The sequence below is a fragment of the Pelobates fuscus genome, chromosome 11, assembly GCF_036172605.1.
Source record: "Pelobates fuscus isolate aPelFus1 chromosome 11, aPelFus1.pri, whole genome shotgun sequence".
Taxonomy (NCBI): domain Eukaryota; kingdom Metazoa; phylum Chordata; class Amphibia; order Anura; family Pelobatidae; genus Pelobates; species Pelobates fuscus.
In genome coordinates, this window is record NC_086327.1 from 84,661,253 (window position 1) to 84,684,111 (window position 22,859).

Consider the following 22,859-nt stretch of genomic DNA (forward strand, 5'->3'; position numbering starts at 1 on the left):
CTTTATTTAAAGTTTATTTCACGCTCAGTGCTGGGCCCTTTTGTTTACAGGCCTATCCGTACCTTGGTTTCAGCACACCACAACCGAATTATCACCACCAATTGATACTACTTATCATAATTATACTACTATCATGTTTTAGACCACAAATATATATTCAATCATGTTTTTTGTTTTACATTCTTTCACTAAACTCTGCATAAGTGCTAAAAAATATTGACCCGGTGAACAACAAAAAAAAAACAAGCAGCAAAACAAACACTACGTCTGCTAAAACTAGAATAAAACAAAAACTGCCTCATAGGGAGTGGGCAGTACTATTTATACTAATTTCACAGTTACTATTCCGGTCATTTGTTCTGTGAGGGAAAGAGCTTCCAATAAGTCAATGCTGCCAAGGCTTCATCAGGAACACTGTACACAAGGTGCAAAGTATGGTCTGTAGATTGCTGATAAGATATAAGCCAAAAGGAAAAACAAAATAAAAAACAGATCTTATAACCCTTATGGCTTACCAGAATTTGTGAGCCAAATTCCCATGACGCACTGTTAAATTAAAAGCTGGCAAAGCATCAAAGGAAGTGTAGTCCACAGGCATCTCGGGTGCCAAGTTTAGCAAACACTACTGTATACTTACTTCAGGCTCCATCTAATAGTTTGATGGCAGAGGGAGGTTTGGGAGCTGTAGGCCAACTAAACCTGAAGGATCATGGATGGTCAATGAGCACTAAATGCTAATCAATGTGAAACAAATCTACCACTGTACACAATGCACAGAAAGTAAAACCTTTATTATTAAAGATAACACATAGATTATACAGTAATAGTTGAGAGATGTTCCTCTTATATGTACAATTATATAGAAACAAATTGGCTTCTCCAAATTTCAGGCAGCAAAATTAGAAAAGGGAGCAGAGCACTTTCATGGTCTTTCAAGGGGGTCTATATTAAACTGTATTTTGTACATTTACCTGCCTGTGGACGGTGCTTAGTATACATAGAAACACAATTTATTGTCCACTACAGTTTTTTTACATTTCTGAAAACATTAGATGTCATCGTCTAATTAACATCTTCACGTCGAGCACAATCCATTTCAACATCTCCTTGCTAAGCAAGGTGTCACAAGGTCTTATTTTTAGGATCCACCTTAGTTTTATTACATAGATTGCTGGAGCTTCTTAAATGAAATTTAAAAAAAAAAAAATAAATTTTTTTTAAAGTTGATGGCTTGAAAAGATGCTCCGTAAGCACCAGAGCTAGGACTAAGTTGATAATAAGTTTTAATAGAGGAAATAGTATCGAGCCCCGAATACTCCAAAGCAGTGACACCATAACCACCTGAAAGGAAAGCATCATGGAAAATGTTGTCCCACAGTAGCTGATAGTTCCTTAAAAAGCCAACTGCAGGACCCAAACAATATGATGCACTCAGTATTCTGCTGACTGTTTGGTAGGATCAGAGAACAGAAGACAAAAGTCAGGTACCTATGCATTGGTCAAAACAGCTCTAACCATTTGCCAGGCCACTGGGTACAGCCTAACTTGATAAGAGATATAGATCCATTTTAAATAATTGTTTACAAAGTCTAGTTTCCACAATAATAAATAGGTTCCATTGTATTTAGTTTTTTCCCCCCCACAAAGCCAAACGAATCTTACTTAAAACATATAAGCATGTTTGTTTTTAGACATAATTCTTATCTAGAGATCAGATTTACACCTAAAAGAAGGTATTCCAAATCAATAAAAGCTTTAAAAAAATAAAATCTACCCCAAACATTGCAACATTGGCTTACTATATATTGAGGGGTATAAGAAAATTATTTGAAAAGTATAACTATTGCTATAGTTTAAAAAAAAAAAAAAAAACTTACCTCAAACTGTTAATACTCGACAGAAAAAACAACGTTCGACACTTCCTGGTTATTTATATGTGCTAGTGTAATTTAAAAAAGGTAAACTGTGAACCTTTTCATTATAAGAAATAAACAGATAGAACAGGACGAGCAAAGACCAGTACAAACACAGAGATTGTCATTCTGTTTGGGAGACAACTGTACTCGATTGCTCCCTACTTAGAATGATTCCATTGTTGCACTTCTTGAAAACTAGGAAATACAGACAGTATTTTTTATTTAAGAGTTAGAACAGTCACTCTTGGCGTGTCTTTACCAGCATAAAACTTATCTTAGAGACAATTTTTACTCACCATTTGCAAGTTAAAATTTAGCCCTGGCAAGTAGAAATTCACTTCTGGTTTATGTGCCATGGGCTTGCAGTGGCAAGTAATTGCTGAGGCCCACCTAGCAGTACAGAAAATCTGAGCCCTGATACAGACATGTATAGGCGCTTTCTAATAATATGCGTATCTGAATAAATATGGTGCTGATGGATACAACATTTTCACTCTTCTATGAATACTTTGTATTGCAATGTCAAATGACTCCACTATAGTGCAGACACACACAAAAAAGGGTTTCACTTGAAGATTGTGTACAGTTTTGTATGTAATAATAATAAAACTAATGTTTAAATAAGCATTTTTGTGTAGTACAGATACAAAGAAAGAGGCCTCCAAAATCAACAAATTTCAGACACATGATATAGTCAAGAATAGATGGTGAATATCAAGCTCTTTGGACATCAAAAGCATGAATAGGAGACCACAACAAGCGCCAGCAGAACTTAATCTTGACTTACGGTCAACAATTTAATATCAGCTTTGGTGTCTTACATCTCTCAGAAAGAGAAGCTACTCCTTATCTTGCCACCAACTAAAATCCTCAATAGTAACAAAGAAAAGAAATTAGGAGAAAAAAAAAAGAAAAAAGTAAGCGTCCATGATCTGCAATATGCAGCATGTTAGTCTCGCCGCAGATTGTTCAACCTTTCTTCCAGATCTGCATCTGCATCCGCCAAGGCAGCAGCAGCATCTGCTTTTTTGGCTCCAGCCACACTGAGGGATCCTCCTGTTGAAGGAAGATCTAGGGTGGGGAAAAAAAAGGAGGAAAGATATGAAAGGAAAGTAGACCTGGTGGGTCAGAGAAGGTAGGGCGCCCCCTAGTGAATATCTGTACATATATACATGGAATAAAACATAACTTTTAATAGTTGCTGCATCTAAAATGCTAATGGTAGGGACCTAGATACCTAACAAACAAAAATAATAATGAGTACAAAAAGAGTGAACAAAAAACACCAATAAACAAAACAAAGCAAAACAAAACAAAAATAAAAAGAAAATAGTTAGGGAGGATATCAATGAATGTGAGAGCGTGCAGGATGGGGATAGAGTATCCTAAGGTGATAACCTGAGGGTTACTAGGCGAATAAAACGCTCCCCCAAACCTACTAAATATCTCACGAGTACACTGGTTACTCTCTGTATAGTAGTGCTGTTGGTTCTCCGTATAAGACCCCACTCTCAGTATGCAACCCTGAATCAGGTGGGGTAAGGACCGTGGCAAACTATAATTTGTCCATGGAAAAGGGGAACTAAGCAACAAAAGAGTAGCAAAATAGAAAAGTGTATCAAGTAGATGGTCCTAGTCTGGATGATACAAATGTATCTAAAGAATAATACAGTTATAGGAGCAGTACCAGGTCCGGGGAATCTCATTAGCATAACATGTCATCAAGGGGCGTGATTAGCCCGTTGTCGATCAGTCTGGGCGCAAAACTATGTAACACGCCCACCTGTATGACGTATCAATGTGGGGATATTTAAGGAGCTCCCGTGGTCCACTTCTCATTTAGCCTCAGAAGAAGGCGCTAGCATTGGCGCCGAAACACGTGTCAGGCAGGCAGTTAGGGAGGATATGTGACGTGTCCAGTTGCATGGATGATCAGTTAGTAAGCTGAGCAATACCGATTAGGTCTTTAGCAGTGATACAGAGGTTTTCTCTCGGACAAGAGGGGTGGCGACTAGGGGACTGAAGGGGTGCATTGAGCGAGTGGTGATTACTAATCTAAAGATCCAGCAGGTCGGCTGGTCTAAACCTGGTCTATTATAGCACTGCAGGTCAGCCATTTAGGGCTCTCTGCACATTGAGCCTTGTTCCCGTAGCCATTTCCTATGTTTTGTATCATTTCTAGACAGAGGGGTTCTACTGGGGGTACGGATGAGGGGTAATGAGCAATTTTTCAAAGATACAACTGCATGGCTGCTAATTAATGCCCTTTAGCGTTGTTCTAAATTGTGGCTGCTCTCCCCTCACTGAATTCGTTCCCTTAACCCCTGTGGTACTGCTCCTATAACTGTATTATTCTTTAGATACATTTGTATCATCCAGACTAGGACCATCTACTTGATACACTTTTCTATTTTGCTACTCTTTTGTTGCTTAGTTCCCCTTTTCCATGGACAAATTATAGTTTGCCACGGTCCTTACCCCACCTGATTCAGGGTTGCATACTGAGAGTGGGGTCTTATACGGAGAACCAACAGCACTACTATACAGAGAGTAACCAGTGTACTCGTGAGATATTTAGTAGGTTTGGGGGAGCGTTTTATTCGCCTAGTAACCCTCAGGTTATCACCTTAGGATACTCTATCCCCATCCTGCACGCTCTCACATTCATTGATATCCTCCCTAACTATTTTCTTTTTATTTTTGTTTTGTTTTGCTTTGTTTTGTTTATTGGTGTTTTTTGTTCACTCTTTTTGTACTCATTATTATTTTTGTTTGTTAGGTATCTAGGTCCCTACCATTAGCATTTTAGATGCAGCAACTATTAAAAGTTATGTTTTATTCCATGTATATATGTACAGATATTCACTAGGGGGCGCCCTACCTTCTCTGACCCACCAGGTCTACTTTTCTATGTATACAATTTTGTAAGGGTTAACCCCTAATTTGGTCGCCCCAGGACACACCACTAGTTGCTTCCCAGTTTGGGTATCCAACTTACTTTTTCTTCAAGATATGAAAGGATTTGAGGATTCTACATAATTATCTTAATGAGTAGGATGACATGAGGAAACATTCATAAAGGGTCCATGTTTAATTAATATTTTTGGTATCCCTTTAAGCACATTGTCATGGTCCTTACTATACAGAATGCTTTGCTCTGCAAGTAGCGAATTCAACTTTCTCAAGTCTAAATATATGACCTCTTGTCCTCTATACAGTCCTACTATTGAACAGGTTACTAGACAGTAGTTCGTACTAGCTTGTATATATACTAGCTTGAGATGTGTTTTTTGGTAAACAAGTTCTAGTTTCCATTCCCCTTTTTTCCTAGTCCTACAATATTCTTCTTCATAGCATACCTGTAGTTAGTTTTTCGCTCATCTTTTAAAAGAGAACATGACATTTAATCTATTAATGTGTTCATTGATAAATCTATAGATTAAAGTAGATGCCCAAAACTGCATTGCACATTCAAGGTGTGGTTTTACCAGTGAATTATAAAGAAACCGGGAAAACCAGTCACTGCCTGACCCAAGGTGCATGTTTATGACTGAAGGATGTGGTCATATACTAAAATGTAGGGATGAGACTCAAAAAAAAAAAAAAAAAAAAAAATTATATATATATATTTCCTTTTAAAACTTGATGAAAGGGCTTTTATATTTAGAATTTGTTTTAAGGTGACAGTTGTCCTTTAAACTAACTGAAATTCATAACTATTTACACTTTAGTAATGTTATGTGCTGGAATTTTGATTTTCACTAAGGGGACATCTAATGAAAAGGGAATACACTACAATATCAAGATGACTCAAAAAGAAAGTTACAAATATTCTGGATTTCCAGGCACACACAATGTAAGGAAATTGGAATTTAAAAAGAATATACTTACTGCTCAGCTCATCTGTAAGTGTCAAACCCAGCTCATCCAGTACTTGGGAGACGACAGCATCACTGCGGAAAAAAAAAAGCGTAAGTCCTGTTTGTAGAGCGAGGATATTAATCTAAATGTTGCTCTAAAATCTTCAAGTACTTCATGGCATTGCAACAAAATACCGGCCTTTCCAAAACGTTATTACATTTTGCTTTCCGCTATAAACACAAATATACCACACTGCTGTACATAACATGTACAGACTTCTGAATATTTTAGCAAAAAAAGTAGATAGCTCAACAACATGGCTCAACAACATGGATTACAAACCAATTATTTTGACCACAGCTAGGTTAGTCTCCTGCACCAATCAAAACTTGGGCAGATTGCTACATCAACGGTTTGTGTTAGATCTAACATAGAAGAAACAATATATAACCAAATGTACCTCTCTTCTTCATCATCTTCATCACCCATTGCATCATCAATAGCATCATTCATCATCTCCTCCTTCATGTCCATAATTTCTGATTGCTTCTCAAACTCCATCATTATTTTCTGGATCTGAGGCAATTTTAGCTACAAGATATAAATGAGATACAAACTGATCAGTTATTAAAGAGGAAGTGCCACAATTACACTTTTTAATGTTTGATTCATTTTGATCTATAAACACAGAAGTTTAAATAAGCATCATATCTATTTACCATGTAAACCATTTGAAGGCAGCTGACCTTTCAATAAATAGACATTTTATACAAATCTAATTACTTTTGTCATGATTCCTCTAGCAATCCCCATGTACTTGCAAGTCATGCCACCATGGGGGGAGTGAAACTACTTCAATAGGGACCAATTTTGCAAATCTAAGGTTGTGTTTATTAGAGGAATTGTGCATAGTGATAACACATATTACAGAGAATATTTCATGAACAAATGGTGTTAAAGGAAGAATTTAAATAAAAACCTACACTATCCTGAAGAGAGGATTACAATCCCCACATACTAACAAGCAGATCAGAATGTAACAATGCCAATTGTAATTAAAGGCCTCCCAAAGTCCTGTAGATTTATGATATGATAAAAAAATCTGGCACTCCATTGCAGACACTTGGAATGTGACATTAGGCAATACCAATAAAAACTGCACATCAAACTAGGGATGTTTAAAGAAAAACACAAATATGTGTATTCCACTATAGTGGTAACAAAACTATTTGTGTCCCTGGCACCCTCTACTTGCTGTAAAAAGGTGATTTTACTAACCCTTTCTCCCACTCTGAGCTTGGCTTTGGTTCTTTCAGCCTCCTTGGTGGAGTTTAAGCACTAATCAGCATCTGTGCAGCACTGACCCAAGAAGCACCTCTACTGGCCAACTAGGTGACCACAAGGGGCGTTACTAGGCAGTAATGTAAACACTGCCTTGTTTACATTAAAAAGCCTGCAAGGACTGGCTATAGACACCAGAATAACTACAATAAGCTGTATTATAGTGTCAATTTAACTACATTAATCTGTAAGCTGTATTACAGTGTACTGTTAACAGCATTCGTGGGAAGAACAAGCAGCCTGTATTCCAATCACCTACAATGAAGATAGTATATGATCTGCACATTTTAACACCATTTCATATCTTCTTACCCTTGTACATCATCCGAGTACTGATTGCCAACACTCTATTACATCATCCAGAGTGGCAACCTTTACTGGCCACATGGAACTTTAGTAATATATTATAAAGATAGTAGCAAACAAGCAGATTTTACTTATTTTTGGGAATACTATTCTTAAATAAAAATAGATTGCTATTCATAAAGTAGTAAGACAACTGATGGAATTTGGTTGGACTTCCAATGTAAGCCAGTAAGATGAAATGCAAATAATATTTGTAAAGAGATCAGATCACTTGGCCACTTAGAGTGCAGGTGAGTGAAGAAATAGATTGAGGCAGATTACCTGTCTGTTCATGGTAGCCATGGCTTTAGTCACGCCTTTCATTGCTTGAGCCATAGAATTATTAGACTTTAAAGTTTGGATTTTAAGAGAAACTGCTTGGATGTTCGCTCGCATCATAATAAACTTCTTCACATAACGGCGAGTGCGTACCAAGTCCTTTGCCATAATCTTAACGGCATCCTGAAAGAGAATAAGCCACAAACCATTCATAAGCAACTCACTTACAGACTAGTAGTTTCCATAGCTTTAAAATGAAAAGTAATGCTGTTAAAGCACTAAACTGCCTTTTTATGGACATTATGGGTTTACTTTTGTATATGCATAAAAACAGTCTTCCACCTGGTTGTTTAAATAAATGTGTGACATTCTGGAGTAGGGGTCAAAGGGGCACTATAGTCACCAAAACAACTTTAGCTTAAAGAAGTAGTTTTGGTGTATAGATCATGCCCCTGAAGTCAATTACAGAGCCTTTCTAAAAACACTTCATGATAAGGGAGATCTGAGGTTTACACTTCCTTTATTGCACAGTCTCTTTAAATTTAGAATTTCGTATCTCCAGCACTATTAATAGCCTGCTAGAGCTGACCTCTTATAACGTCTGCTTGCAAAGATACTGACCCATCTAAAGTAAACTTGCAGGTAAAGCACAAACATATGCAGTGTAAACTGTCACACACACAAATTGCCAGTAAGAAAAGGCTCACTCAGAGCATACTCCCCTTGTGATTGGCCTTAGCAGGATATAGTGACAGTGTAGGCTATGTACTATATTGTGATTTAGGTCAATTTTTGGTAAAGTGTTTTTTTTTTTCCGTTTTTAAATGGCACATGCATTTTACTGAGAATAAGAACAACTTCATCTTTTCTTTTAATGTTTATGTTTTTTATAAGCTTTGATACACTATAAAGGCAAGTATGTGGGCACCTGACCATCAGACCTATATGAGCTTGTTGGACATCCCATAACCATTTATATGAAGGCTGTTAAAGGAACACAAACATGTATTCCTGACCCTATAGTGTTAAAAATCACCATCTACATCAGTTGATCACTTACAACAACTAGCGCATCTTACCCCAGCCGATTTCTTCAGGTATATGCAAATTCGAGACTATGTACAGCAACCAGTAGTGCAACAGGCTGCTAAAACACCACACACCTTCTTTGAGAGGATGTGTATTAAAGAAACCGCTCAACAAGGCCTAATCTCCAGCCTATACACACACTTAAGTTCAGAAACAGAGGAATGGGGATCCCTAGCGTACACAGACGCATGGGAAAGGGATCTAGGGGAGGTACTAGAGGGAATAGAGTGGAAAGAAATCTGGGAAGCTAACAACTCAGTGTCCATTTGCGTATCCCTTCAAGAACAGGCATGTAAAACGATGTTTAGATGGTACACCACACCGGCTAAACTGCACTGCATGAAACAAACACCTACTGACACCTGTTGGAGGGGATGCAGCCATAGAGGCACATACATTCACATGTGGTGGGAATGCCCCCAAGCACAATCCTTTTGGACAAGGATATACAACATGATTAAAATTATTTTTCATAGAGCGCCCGACTTAAATCCCTGGACATACTTGCTTAGCAGATCTTTAGATGATTGGACAAGGGGGGGGGGACAGAAACTGTTCAATAAGATCTCTCTAGCCACCAGGAGAGCGATAGCGCAGACCTGGCTACAAACACAAATGCCACCAACTCGGAGGGTCATATCCAACATAAAAGAGGTATATTTAATGGACGACTTGACTGTCCGACTGAAAGGGACCATGACCAACTTCTACAAACTGTGGGAACCCTGGCAGAATAGCGACCTCTCCGACGAAATGACATCCACCCGACCCCTGTGAAATAGGGGTTTGAGCTAATTGAGGACCTCCCAGAGGACTCGGACATATACTAGGGAACCCCACACAATGCCATACTACACGGGACTGACGTACACCCTTCCCCTATCCCCCCCTTCCTCCCCATTCCTTTCCAGCTAACTCTCTACACTCTCTTATTCTAAGTTCTGTTACTTTTTTCTTGATTCAAACCTCCGGGAGGGAGCCTGAGAATCGAAAATCGAACCTTACATAAGCAACGAACTAGACGACCCCGGCCGGGTCGTGTACATTGCATAAGGGACGGGCGACGGAGTTCCCCCCCGACCAAAACTTTTACCATACCATAATTTTAGCCACAAAGTACTACATAATGTAAGACACCACACGCTACTGTACAGTGAGATAAATAATAACCGCAAAAAGTGCACCGTCCTGGTGGAAACAGAGCCCGCCCTATTGAAGGGGGTAACTACGGGAAAAACCTCGCTACATTAGGCACCCCTACTGCACTGTACCAATGGTGAAAGGTTGTCAAAGAGACGAACACACAGGACGTATAGCATAATATAGTTTAACATATAATATGTTATATCTTTTGTTCAGATTAATAAATGGAAAAACCTTGACGAGTAACTAGACAAGCCTACTACTAATGTTAAGTTGGATTTGCTATGAGTTGTCAAATGTATAGCAGTGTTTTACTATGTCGCAAATTTTTAGGCTTTTGCACAAGCCATGTTGCCTATGTTATAAAACTACCCTTGTCAAGATGGAAAAATAAAGACAGAAAAAAAAAAAAGCTATACAGTAAAAAACAGAAAAACAATAAATAAAAATAAAATAAAAAAATCACCATCTACCCCCTCCCCCCACCCCTAAATATGGTAAATTATTACCTTTATTCCAGTCTTCTGCTACTGGCTCTGCCCCTGATCCTCCTCTTTGGCGGACATCAGCAGAAGTGATGATCTGAGCCAATCACAATGCTTTCCTATAGGTAAGCATTGGATTGGCTGAAATTGCCATGGAGGTGGGGCAGGAGGTGGAGCCAAATGCCAGCCTGGCCAATCAGCATCTCCTCCCAATGCATCTCTATGAGGAAAGTTCACAGAGGGTTAAGACACCGTGCAACATTGCCCAAGGAAGCATCTCTAGTAACCATTTGAGGAGTGTCCACTGGCGGTACCCCTAGGCACTCAGATGTTTTGGACTACACCTCCCATGATGCTTTGTTAGCATTATTGGTGTAAGAGCATTACAGGGGATGTAATCCACAACATCTGGAGTGCCGAAGGTTGCCCATCCCTGCCCTAGGCTGTAATGTAAATGCTGCCTTTTCTCTGAAAAGGCAATGTTTACAGCAAAAAGCCAGAAGGGAATGATTATACTCGCCAGAAAAATTACATTATGCTGTGGCTGTTCTTGTGACTATAGTGTCCCTTTAAGTTTTGAAGGATAGTGGCAACTCTTATACAGTCACAACAGTGTTGGGGGAAAGAAAAAACGCTCTAAGCAGCATTTAGCAAGTCCCTCAGATAATGATGGGAGCCCTCATCTGCCATTCAGCCACTGGTATTAAACAGCAGAAACTTGTCATTCCGTGTTGCTACTGGTGAAATCTTGCAGTTATAAACAGTAGTGACAGGCATTTTAACAAGTGGTGGCTGGCAAAAAAGTATCAACAATATTGGAAAAGAGCCTTAAATCAGATAGTTTCTGGCTACCTGTTTTTTATTTCCTCTTCTTGAGATAGATAGCTCTGAACGTATTGACACTGTATAAATAAAAGTTAATGTAATTGAGGATTTTTTTTTTTTTTAAGCAAATGTCTTGAAAACGGCACTCACCATTTGTCCTTGTTTTGCCATCTTCTTAATATCAGCAATGATTTTCTTCTCTTGCTGCTCCAGTTTCTGCTTCTCTCTGTCCATCTCTCTCATGGCTTTCGTAAGGGCACGCTGATTTTGTCTTAACATCTCCTCTGGAGTTTTTCGACGACCGAACAAAAATTCCATGTTGAATTCTTAGATGTGCTAAAATAAAATACTTAAAATTAAAAAAAACAGATGTTTTTTCAAATCTATTTTATTTTTTATACCGCCTGCACAAAAGTTACACAAAACAATAAATAAGAAATATTTATTAAAAAGAAAATTGTATGTAAAAATTAAAATACATATTTAGTTAAATAGATTAATGGTATGTTTGTATCCTCCAGGTCCACCTTGTATTTTTTAAACTACACTAAATAACCCCATACTAACCTTTTCCCCAGCACCAAAACCGAGACCCACTCCACCTCTTATTTTACCTGCTCTCCTCTTCGGCTTCTCATTCAGTCTAATGGTTTTCATAGAGAAGCACTGCATGAGAAGCATGTGCACGACAAGTAACACGCTCCTCCAATCAAATGTTTCACATGGGGAATCACTGAAGCCAATACTTCGCTATGAGAAGCACTGACTGTTCGACATCCTCATGCAATGTGTGAGGATGTCAAATTTCAAAAACAGAGTCTGACTCAGTTCTCACTATGGAAGCACCATCTGGTGGCTGTCAGTGTAAAAGCCACAAGAGGTGTGTTTACCCCACAATGAAAACATTGCAGTGTCTCCAAAAAGGCAATGTTTTACATTACAGAAGCAAAACATCAGAGGCAATGCAACGACACAGACTATTCAGTGCGGTGAGTGGTCTGGGTCCCTACATCTACAGCAACTGGTGAAGGAACTTATTACTGAACTGTAGAATTGCAGTCTATTTGAAATTCCTTATTTTAAGTATAACTTTAAAAAAAAAAAAAAAAAAAAAAAAACATAATAAGAACACAAAACTACTGCACTGAAATCTAAAAAAGCACCAAGAAACTGAAGTTCAAAATGCAGTCAATTGAGATGTAAAAGGCACAGTGTAGCCAAAATAGCTGCTCTGGAGACATTCTCCAACACCCAGCTTGGCTATTTCATGAGGGGAAAAATAGCTTTTCGGATTCACTCTGCTACAATTAGGACTTCAGTGAATAACATAAAAGATACTATAAAATATCTCCCCTCTTCCCCCGAATAAGTCTCTCAAGCAGGCTGCTTCTTTACATTGTAAGAGCAGATCATAGACAAACATCATCAATAAAGTGAACCTGTAGCCCATTTCCCAACATTAAATATAATTAAATATTTACCAAAAATGTCTCTTTTTCACTGTGTTGTTTTTTTAGGATATTTACCTCCTTTCCAACAGTTCCAGCACTGCCATTAGCGGCCTTCATGAGTGTGAAGTCTCCTCTGTACCGTGTCTCTATTTGGGAAAGCCTCAGATGGCAAACTCCTCTTTAGGATGCTGGTTTAAACAATGAGCGCACCGGGTGATGGCGCAAGCTTAATAACTATGAAGCCCCAACAGAGAACAGCCTGTACGTTGTTCTCGTGCAGAGAGACCTCAGCATGAATGCATGCCAGGAATATGCATACCTTGAGGGAGAGGTAGCGATATTTAGTGTATAATATTGAGAAATCTATTTATTTGCTAGGAATTTCGGTAGCACAATGTATTGACGACATTTTATAAGAAGTTCTTTAGCATAATTGACAGCAAACATTTCCTATTCCATCTATGATGTTCTTTTATTTAAGGAACTCTCCGAGCACAATAACTATTACAGCCCGCTGTTCAGCAGAAGAACTCTTTCTACTCATTGACCTTTTGAGAAGATTCAGCAGATGCGCTTAGCTAGTGAGTGAATCTTCTACTTTAAAAGACCTGGTGCAATGTAGGTACCTGTTGGAACCCAGGTAAGTTTCAAGCCATGCTAAAATGGTTTCACAGATTATGTTGAGCAAGAGCCAGGCCACTCCTGATTTCATAACCTCTACAGGGGGTTGCAGTGGTTAATGTACTTGCAGTGTTCCTTTAAGCTTTATGCCAGCTATGTTTTTGGTTGGGCATTAAAAACTACAAAAACAGCATAAATATGGTCCAACTTTTAAACATCTGCACTTGAACCTTCTTGTCAACAGCACAAGTATATCACTTTAAAGGGACATGCATCATTTTGAAACAACTCTCTCAATCCAAGGCTTTAGCTTTGAATGAAACAGGTGCCTCACTCTGTAGGCTGAAAAAAAACCGACCCCCCCCCCCCCAAAAACAAACAAACAGGTAAATGGGATTTTCTTTTGCCATATTTACGATCTTCTTTCCTATGCTTTTCACACCCACTCCAGATGAGAAAATACAGAGGGGATGCTGACCTAACCAATGCCCTATCTCTACGAATGCTGGGAAAGTACATTGGGCATGCCCGACAGACTTACACAAGTGCAGTTGGAAAACCACTTCACCTTTCAACACCCTGACAGGAGGAGAAGGGAGGGAGACGAATCAGTGAGATCATACAGAGCAGGCTCCAGTGTCTGTTTTCTATCTCCTGCTACTGCACAATGATGCCCTGTGTCCGTCACTAATGGACTGAAACTGAGCTCAAGACACTCCCCAAGGTGTGTCTAATAATGCAATCTGATCAAATGTGCAGTAAACGTATAAACATTTATCACATACTGTTCAAAAAAGTTTGTCTTGCTTTATTTTGGTTGTATGCAATGTTTAAAAGGGGTTTTCTTGCTGATCTAAAAATAAAAATTAATTGTCAAAATGATACATGTCTCTTTAACATCTAGTGAACTGACACTGGGGACTAGAATCATTACAGTATGTAGGAAAGACGAGACAGGGGGATATGATAGAAACATTTATATACATAAAGGGAATCAACACAGTAAAGGAGGAGACCATATTTAAAATAAGAAAAACTATCACAACAAGAGGACAGTCTTAAATTAGAGGGACGAAGGTTTAAAAATAATATCAGGAAGAATGACTTTACTGAGAGGGTAGAGGTTAACACAGTAAAGAAGTTTAAGTATGCATGGGATATGCATAAGGCTATCCTAACTATAAGATAAGATAAGGCCAGGGACTAATGAAAGTATTTAGAAAATTGGGCTGACTAGATGGGCCGAATGGTTCTTATCTGCCATCACATTCTATGTTGTAAATGTAAGCTATATATGTATATACCATCCAAAATAACTAAAGACACTCTTTTCAAATATGCACAGAAGCAAACAAAAGGTTCCTGTGACACTCTTTTCTAACCACAAGCGCAAAATACAGAGTTTGCCAAAATGTAAATCCCCAGCTGATGCACACCATCACCACTACAATGATGCTTTCACCTCCTCAGTGGTGGCAAAGGATTCTTAGAGTTGTATTTATACAACAAATATATTTATATAACAATTACTGCCCTGTGGCAAGCCTTACACCACGACATGCAGAGCAAGACCTGCCCAATCCTTACCCTAACTTCCTGGTTTTACACTAGAAGAGATAGGGAAGCCCACCATAGGAAAGGCTCACCTGGCCAGACACACCCATAATGGGTATTATTAGGAGTACAAAATTAAATAACAATAAAAAATAATTAATTGTAACAACCTCATAATTAGGGCCAGTGACACACTTAGAGGAAAGACATGTTTTAGATACACCCATAATGTGAATTGTTCTGAGTACAATATTAATCACAATAAAAGATAATAATTGTAATAACCTTATATTTAAGGCCAGTGACACACTTAGAGGAAAGACCTGTTTTACAATGTATTATGATAAATATCGTGAGTGACAAGGTAAATAAAGATCATGAAGCCTATCCAGCTGGGGCCCCCAAGGCTTTACCCCAGGTGGGTTGCTGATACATACAGACAGCCAGCCAGCCATAGGCCTGGACTCACCTTTCCGCCTTACACCAGACTGACCAAACAACTGCTGCGACCTGCCTCCCCTGTCTTCTTACCGTTTGGATCTCTTCCTGTTTGGCCACTGCGTGACGTCACGGTCACGAGAAGCCAGGGGAGCGCCGCTGCGTCACCACGCGTGATGGCAAGCAGGGCACGCAAGAGGGAAGTGACTCTCCCAGCCGCCATGTTTACTGCTGGCAAGGAGTGGAAGCAGGAAGGCTTGAGCAGTAAGGGCTGTGGTGTGTGTGTGTGTTTCTCATGACGCGCAGAAGCTTAGCTTTGCACCCATTGGTCAAGCCGTTTATACTTTTATGGCCATGAACCTGTATATACTGTGAGGTGTGAGGGCAGGAGACTGTATTAACTGGGGTGACAAATAGATACATTTTCAGGGTTATGGAATAGTGTGTATTGTATGGAATTTATAATGATTTTCAAATATTAGCCTAAAATAGCTGAAATATATATATATATATATATATATTCCTACTCAGTCAGTCCTGAAATTAGAAATTCTATTAGAATACATGACAATTCTGACTTTAAAGGGACACTATAGCCACCCTACCCACGTCATCACATTGAAGTGGTCTGGGTTCAGGGTCCCTTTCCCTCTTAGTCCTGCAATGTAAATCTTTGTAGTTTTAGAGAAATTACAATGTTTAAAGTGCGAAGAATGTCTTTAGTGTCCGTCTAACAGATATCCACTAGAGGAGCTTTCTGCAGTTTCTTGGAGTTTGAATCAGTGAAACAATGCTGGACATCCTCACCCTTTGCACGAGGACATCCAGTGTCAAGCAAAACCCCATAGCAAAGTATGGATTCAATGCTTTCCTATAGGGAAGGTTTAATGTGTGCATGATGCTGGCTTCCCACACGTACGAATTAGGTACCCCTGTTGGTGGAGAGGAGCCCAACCCAGCTCTGAGAGACCTCAGTGCTGGAATCAGATCAGTGAATGCAAGTTTTTTTTTTTAACCTTTTAATGGATGGATGGGGGAAACACTTTAGTTTTAGGAAAATATCTTTGTACTTCTAGCACTATAGTGTGGCTTTAATAAATAATCCAATAGCTCTCTTCCTAAATGCCCCTATTTAGGAGAGACCATTCCTATTTTTGGCCCCAAATAACAATTTTTTTATCCTAGTGACTCTCTTTTCTAAGAGTTTAATATTGTAGGTGTGTCTGAGTGTACAAAAGAGCTCCACAGCAATAATAGTCCCAGTAATGTGTCTTTAAATTACAATAAATGTGTTTAGAAATCAGTCTGTATAATAATAATAATAATAATAAAAAAATAAAAACAAGAGATAAAAACCGAAAACAACAAGAACATATATATATATATATATATATAACTGTAGCAAACAGAAAAGTGGAGCTGAGTTCCACAAATTGATGAATCAATATGTAAACAATAGAATGTTCCCCCTGTCTGGCAGTGAAACCTTTACATATTTCATATAAAACACTTACTAGAGCAGGTTAACAGGCATGAGCTTTACAACTTTGACAAATTGTGTTTGGGTTTTTCAGGCGTCCCGAAACCGTTATCTCTGTGCTATAACAGCTATTAGAGATTGGAGGGCCAATCAAGTTAGGTTCCATGGAACAATGGGGGAGAGAGAGCCTAATTAATTACATGGAGCCCAGCAGATGGATGCCACAATGGTGAAAGTAAGAAAGACCACTCATTGTCTAGATCATGTCGAGGTGGCCTATAAACTGTGGATAAGGTGATACCTCACCCCCCACCAACTAGCTTACATATACCCTGGAGCACAGCCCACTTGCTGGCGATGCTGTCAAAACATAGACACCCTATGCCACATTTTCTAGCACTGCCCATCCTTAAACTTTTGGCAACAGATACAAACACTAGTTGAGACTTCAACAGGCCAGTCACTACCCCTTCAACCAGAGGTTTATTTGCTACATATGCTAACCAGCTCTTTCCCCAAACACGCAGCAGTGCTGGCTCTGCACATCAGCTTATCAGCAAAAGCCTGTAGAGCCAGTGTCTGGAAATCCACTAAAGGACCAGAACTGGCAATAGTCAAAGACATACTAAGCCGCACCAAGCTCTATGAGGAAATGTCACATTAAATAGCTGTCACACTGGTCATATTCACTCAGGTGTGGTCGGACTGGCACAGTTAACATGTCAAACCTATCACCTCCCTGAATGCACTCCACATCCCCAAGTTCAATTCTGCCTTGAAGTGAAGAAAAAGGGGTACTCGAAAAGAAGATGCTCATAATTAGAGCAAGTGTCTAATTTTCCTTTATGTACTGTTTATGTTTATCTTATGGTTTTCTTCTTTTTGTATAAGAAAATTAAAAACAATGTCACAGGTGATATGCACATACAATTGTCACTAATTGTCAATAACTGAACTACCACTTGTTGTCTTGTAGCATCTTGTACCACTAAGCTATTCTACGAATGTAATCGCATATATATATATATATATATATATATATATATATATATATATATATATATATATATGATGCGTTGTACTCTGACAACCTTGCAATAAAAATGAAACATTTAAAAAAAAAAAAAAAAAATAGAATGTTCCTACTGATTACACTGGATTCCAATGTGATTGCTTCATGAACTTTTTTTTCTTTGAAACACTTTTAAAACTTCTGAAAACTGAGGCTCAGGGGGGCAGAGCTTTGGGCATTTCAAACTCAGTCTGCACGATTGCAGTGGCTAGTACCCTTATCCATCCGAGAGATCCCTGGGGTTCTACTCAGGACAGTATAAGGAACAAGTGGATGCCTTTTGCTTTCTCTCCAGTGACATAAAAATCCAGCACTGGACTCCAAGGCCTACCACGCAGGTGGAGTCAGAGGCAAGGCTTAATTTTTTTTAGGGCTACACAGGTTGAAGTAACTAATTGACCTGCTCAAGCTCGTGAGGTCATTCTGCCAAAGAGATTGGTAGAAGATACCAGAAACTCCACCAACCTCCCTAAGGAGACTCGTGATATTGGCTAGATGCTCCAGAGTAACCTGCACCATAATGTCGCAATCTCAGTAGATCTTGAGGCCTACAACTCCCCTCTGGATTATTGTCATTATGTTTATACAGCGCCAACAAATTCCGTAGCGCTTTACAATGGGTGGACTAACAAACGTAATTGTAACCAGACAAGTATGAGGCACAGATACAGAGGGGTTGAGGGCCCTGCTCTTTGAGCTTACATGCTAGAGGGGTAAAATGACACAAAAGGTAAGGGAAGTAGATTGGTAGAATAGTACTCAACGAAGACTTAGTGTGGTTTTTTTTGGAGCAAGTAAGTTTAATTGATATGCTTTTGTGAAAAAGTGAGTGGAGACTGGGTGAGCATCTAACGGAGGAAGGAAGTGAGTTCCAGGGGAATGGTGCAGCCCTCGGGAAGTCTTGAATGCGGGCATCAGAGGTGGGAGAATGAACACAAGATAGAGTCTTCGACAGAGCGTAGGGCTTAGATTTGCTATTGAGCACTATATCTTACGGGAAGCCAATGCAGGGACTGACAGAGGGGTGAGGCATGGGAGGTGCGGGCGAACAGGAAGATGAGCCCTGCCGCTGCATTCATTACAAACTGCAATGGGGCAAGTTGGGAGCACGTAAGACCACTGAGAAGCGGATTGCAGTAGTCAAGGAGAGAGAGGACAGTGGCACGGACCAGCACTTTGGCCGCATCTGGCGTTAAGTAGGGGCAGATGCGCGCAATGATTTCGAGATGGAAGCGGCAGCATTTGGTGATCGACTGGACATGAGGGGTGAAGGAGATCTCGGAGTTAAAGAGAACACCTAGGCAGTGAGCCTGCATAGTGGAGCTGATGGTAGCAGCATTAATGTGGAGGGAGACAGAGATGGAAGTAGCAACACTTGAGGGAGGAAAGACCAGAAGTTCTGTTTTGGACAGGTTGAGTTTAAGGAAGTGGGCAGCTATCCAGTAAGAAATAGCAGAGAGGCAGAGACACTAGTTAGGAGGGGCGGGGAGAGATCAGGGGAGGATAGATAGATTTGTGTCATCTGCATAGAAGTTATATTGGAAGCCAAAGGAGCTGATGAGTTTACCAAGGGAGGCAGTATTGCTCGAGAACAGTAGGGGACCAAGGACTGAACCTTGGGGGACACCAACAAAGAGAGGTTGGGAGGAAGAGGCAGAGCCAGAGAAGTAAACACTAAAAGAGCACTGGGTAAGGTAGGATGATTACCAGGTGAGAGTAATATTGCATAGCACGAGATTACAGAGGATGAGAAGAAGCTGTTGATGATCAACGGTATCAAAAGCAGCGGAAAGGTCAAGGAGAATTAGGATAAAGTAGTGACCATGAGATTTTGCAGCGAATAGAGCGTTTGATACGTTGGTCAGAGCTGTTTCCACAGAGTGCTGAGCGTGAAAACCAGACTGAAGTGGGTCGAGCAGAGAATTGGACTCCAAGTCTGTCAATCTTACATACACAAGTCTTTCAAGGATCGCAAAAGACAGTAGCGAGATAGGGAAGCAGTTTGATGGGGAGTTAGGGTCAAGGTTGGGATATTTTAGAAATGAGAAGGGAAGGGAGTTCCACAGGAACGGTACAGCCCTAGAGAAATCTTGAATGCATGTTTGAAGGGTAATGGAAATATGCCAGAAGAGAGGGAGAGATTGAGAATTTTAGTGAGAGGCAAAGCAAGAGAATGAGACAGAGTACGATGAAATGCGAAGAAATAGGATCAAGGGAGCAGGTGGTGGGGCAGAAGGACCAGAGTAGATCAGAAACCTCTTCCGCTGTAGTGGGTGCGAATGAACATAGAACAGCGGAGGGAGGGAGTTTGGGGGAAGTATTGTAAGGAGAGAGATGAGAGATCTCTTCCCTGTTTGTCAGTGAAGTGAGTTGCAAAGTTGGATGAAGGTATGGTGGGTACAGCCCAACCCCTAATACACCAGCCCTTGATGTTGAAACGTCAATGGCTAGTGATGTCCCGAACGGTTCGCTGGCGAATAGTTCCTGGCAAACATAGCGTGTTCGCGTTCGCCACGGACGGCGAACATATGCGATGTTCGGTGCACCCCCTATTCGTCATCATTGAGTAAACTTTGACCCTGTACCTCACAGTCAGCAGACACAATCAGCAGCAGACCCTCCCACCTCCTAGACAGCATACAATTTAGATTAATTCTGAAGCTGCATTCATTTTTGTTTTTAATGTTTATTATACAATATCCTCCATAGCCAGTAACCTGTGTTTATTATACATTATCCCCCCATAGCCAGTAACCTGTGTTTATTATACATTATTCCCCATAGCCAGTAACCTGTGTTTATTATACATTATCCCCCATAGCCAGTAACCTGTGTTTATTATACATTATCCTCCCATAGCCAGTAACCTGTGTTTATTATACATTGTCACCCCATAGCCAGTAACCTGTGCTTATTATACATTATCTCCCCCATAGTCAGTAACCTGTGTTTATTATACATTATCCTCCCATAGCCAGTAACCTGTGTTTATTATACATTATCCTCCCATAGCCAGTAACCGGTGTTTATTATACATTATCCCCCCCATAGCCAATAACCTGTGTTTATTGTACATTATCCCCACATAGCCAGTAACCTGTGTTTATTATACATTATCCTCCCATAGCCAGTAACCTGTGTTTATTATACATTATCCTCCCATAGCCAGTAACCTGTGTTTATTATACACAGGTTCGCCCGTTCGCGAACATTTGCGGAAGTTCGCGTTCGCCATTCGCAAATGAAAATTTTTTATGTTCGCGACAATGGCACCAGATGCTCACAGCCCAGCTACCAAGCAGGACATTAAACTATTGCAGATATACAGAAGCTATTTGCAGCTGACTTAGCTGTTGTGAATAAAAGCCACAGACGAAGATGTTCTCGACCTTAACCCCTTAAGGACCAAACTTCTGGAATAAAAGGGAATCATGACATGTCACACATGTCATGTGTCCTTAAGGGGTTAAACAAGAACTAGCAGTATTGGGGGAATAAGTTCATCAAATACAGGCCCCCCAAGCCATTCTTTTACTGCACACTGAAAACCTATATGACAGAGGTAGACGGAAAAATATAAATATCTTGTCACTAAACAGTTACCCCATTTTATTCGATGACTGATAACATTAGTTATGCCCACTTAACAAGCTTAGTAACTTTTTTTGGATGGAGTTTATCAAATAGCTAAATCCCCCCAGACACCTAATAATGCTTCCAGAGGTGTCATCTTACAATGCCAAACTTACACAGTTAAGCAACATCTTCTATTATGCAGGATAAAGTGCTCTATGAATTTAATTCACATTGACTTACCTTTTTCCATGGCATTAGCAGTTCCTTTTTACTTTGGTGGGAACCCATAAAACAAAAGCTCCAAGGAGCGTATTTAACAACTTACCGCTGGTCTGCTCCAACGCACCTTGTGGTGACTAAAGAGGCAATGACATTCAAGGCTACACTCCAAACACATGGCATACCTTTCTTGGGGCTCTGACCCGGATTGGTCCCTCCTCTGAACCCCTAAACCAATTTCTACGCATTCCTGGGATGTCACCAGACTTGTGCTCTTTATCCATGAGAGGGAAGGAGACTCCGTGATATAATTGTACATTATTTAAAAAACACAATTTAGTTATTTTCTTTAGAACACTTCACGTTTTTGATTAAGTAGCAGTTGTTTCACTCTATGGCCCTGCTGGTGTCCATGACAGCACTACTGTGCTGACATTAGTAATTAGACACACACTGTTGCCCAATAGGTAAGTGGTGTAATTATACATAGAAGCCACCTTTTCCTCTATTTGATCTAACGTTAGAGATATTAACTTGCATTGAACCACAAGACGAACCATGATCTAATTCACATAGCCACAGCCCCTCTCTTGCCACATTAAATAGTGTTGCTTTTATACCTGAAAAATGGGTGTAATTATAGGATAAATATTTGTTACTTGTATGTTAACGATGCAATATCACGTCTTATCTATTGCATTATGTATCATCCACAATAAATAAATAAAAAAGCAACAACAACAAATAAAAAACAGTCTCAAAGTGATGGCTATTTATTCTGTTTGGGGTTGTACCAGTAACACGTCTTCAGGAAATATACATTATTGCCTTAGCTAGTCAAATCCTCAGCCATGACTTGTAATATCTAGTCTTCAACTAAATGTATTCATTATATATCCTGACTTCCATTAAAATATTTTTTAAAACATTAAAATCTTACTATTGCCTACATCTCTCCTAAATTATGTCTAAAGTTGACCATACCAGTTACAGAAATGGTTTAAATGGAGTCTCTAGACATCCAGAGCATTTATCTCACAGAAGTGGTCTGGTTTCATTGTCCCTATGCCTAAACCCTGCAGCTGAAAACATTGCAGTTTTAGAGAATGTTTTCATTGCAGGGTTAAGACTGCCCCTAGCAACAGTCTACCAGGCAGCCACTAG

At 39.7% G+C, this 22,859-nt stretch overlaps 1 protein-coding gene across 1 annotated transcript; it reads right to left on the bottom strand.

Annotated features, from left to right (window-relative positions):
* Positions 1-2,677: 2,677 nt before the first annotated feature.
* Positions 2,678-15,480, bottom strand: CHMP2A (charged multivesicular body protein 2A). The gene is made up of 6 exons (XM_063436733.1): positions 15,380-15,480; positions 11,435-11,620; positions 7,746-7,925; positions 6,238-6,368; positions 5,808-5,869; positions 2,678-2,987 (listed from the first exon to the last, which is right to left on the bottom strand). The coding sequence occupies exons 2-6, from the start codon at positions 11,600-11,602 to the stop codon at positions 2,866-2,868; spliced, it is 663 nt and encodes a 220-aa protein (XP_063292803.1). The 5' UTR covers positions 11,603-11,620; positions 15,380-15,480; the 3' UTR covers positions 2,678-2,865.
* Between the last annotated feature and the right edge of the window lie 7,379 nt (positions 15,481-22,859).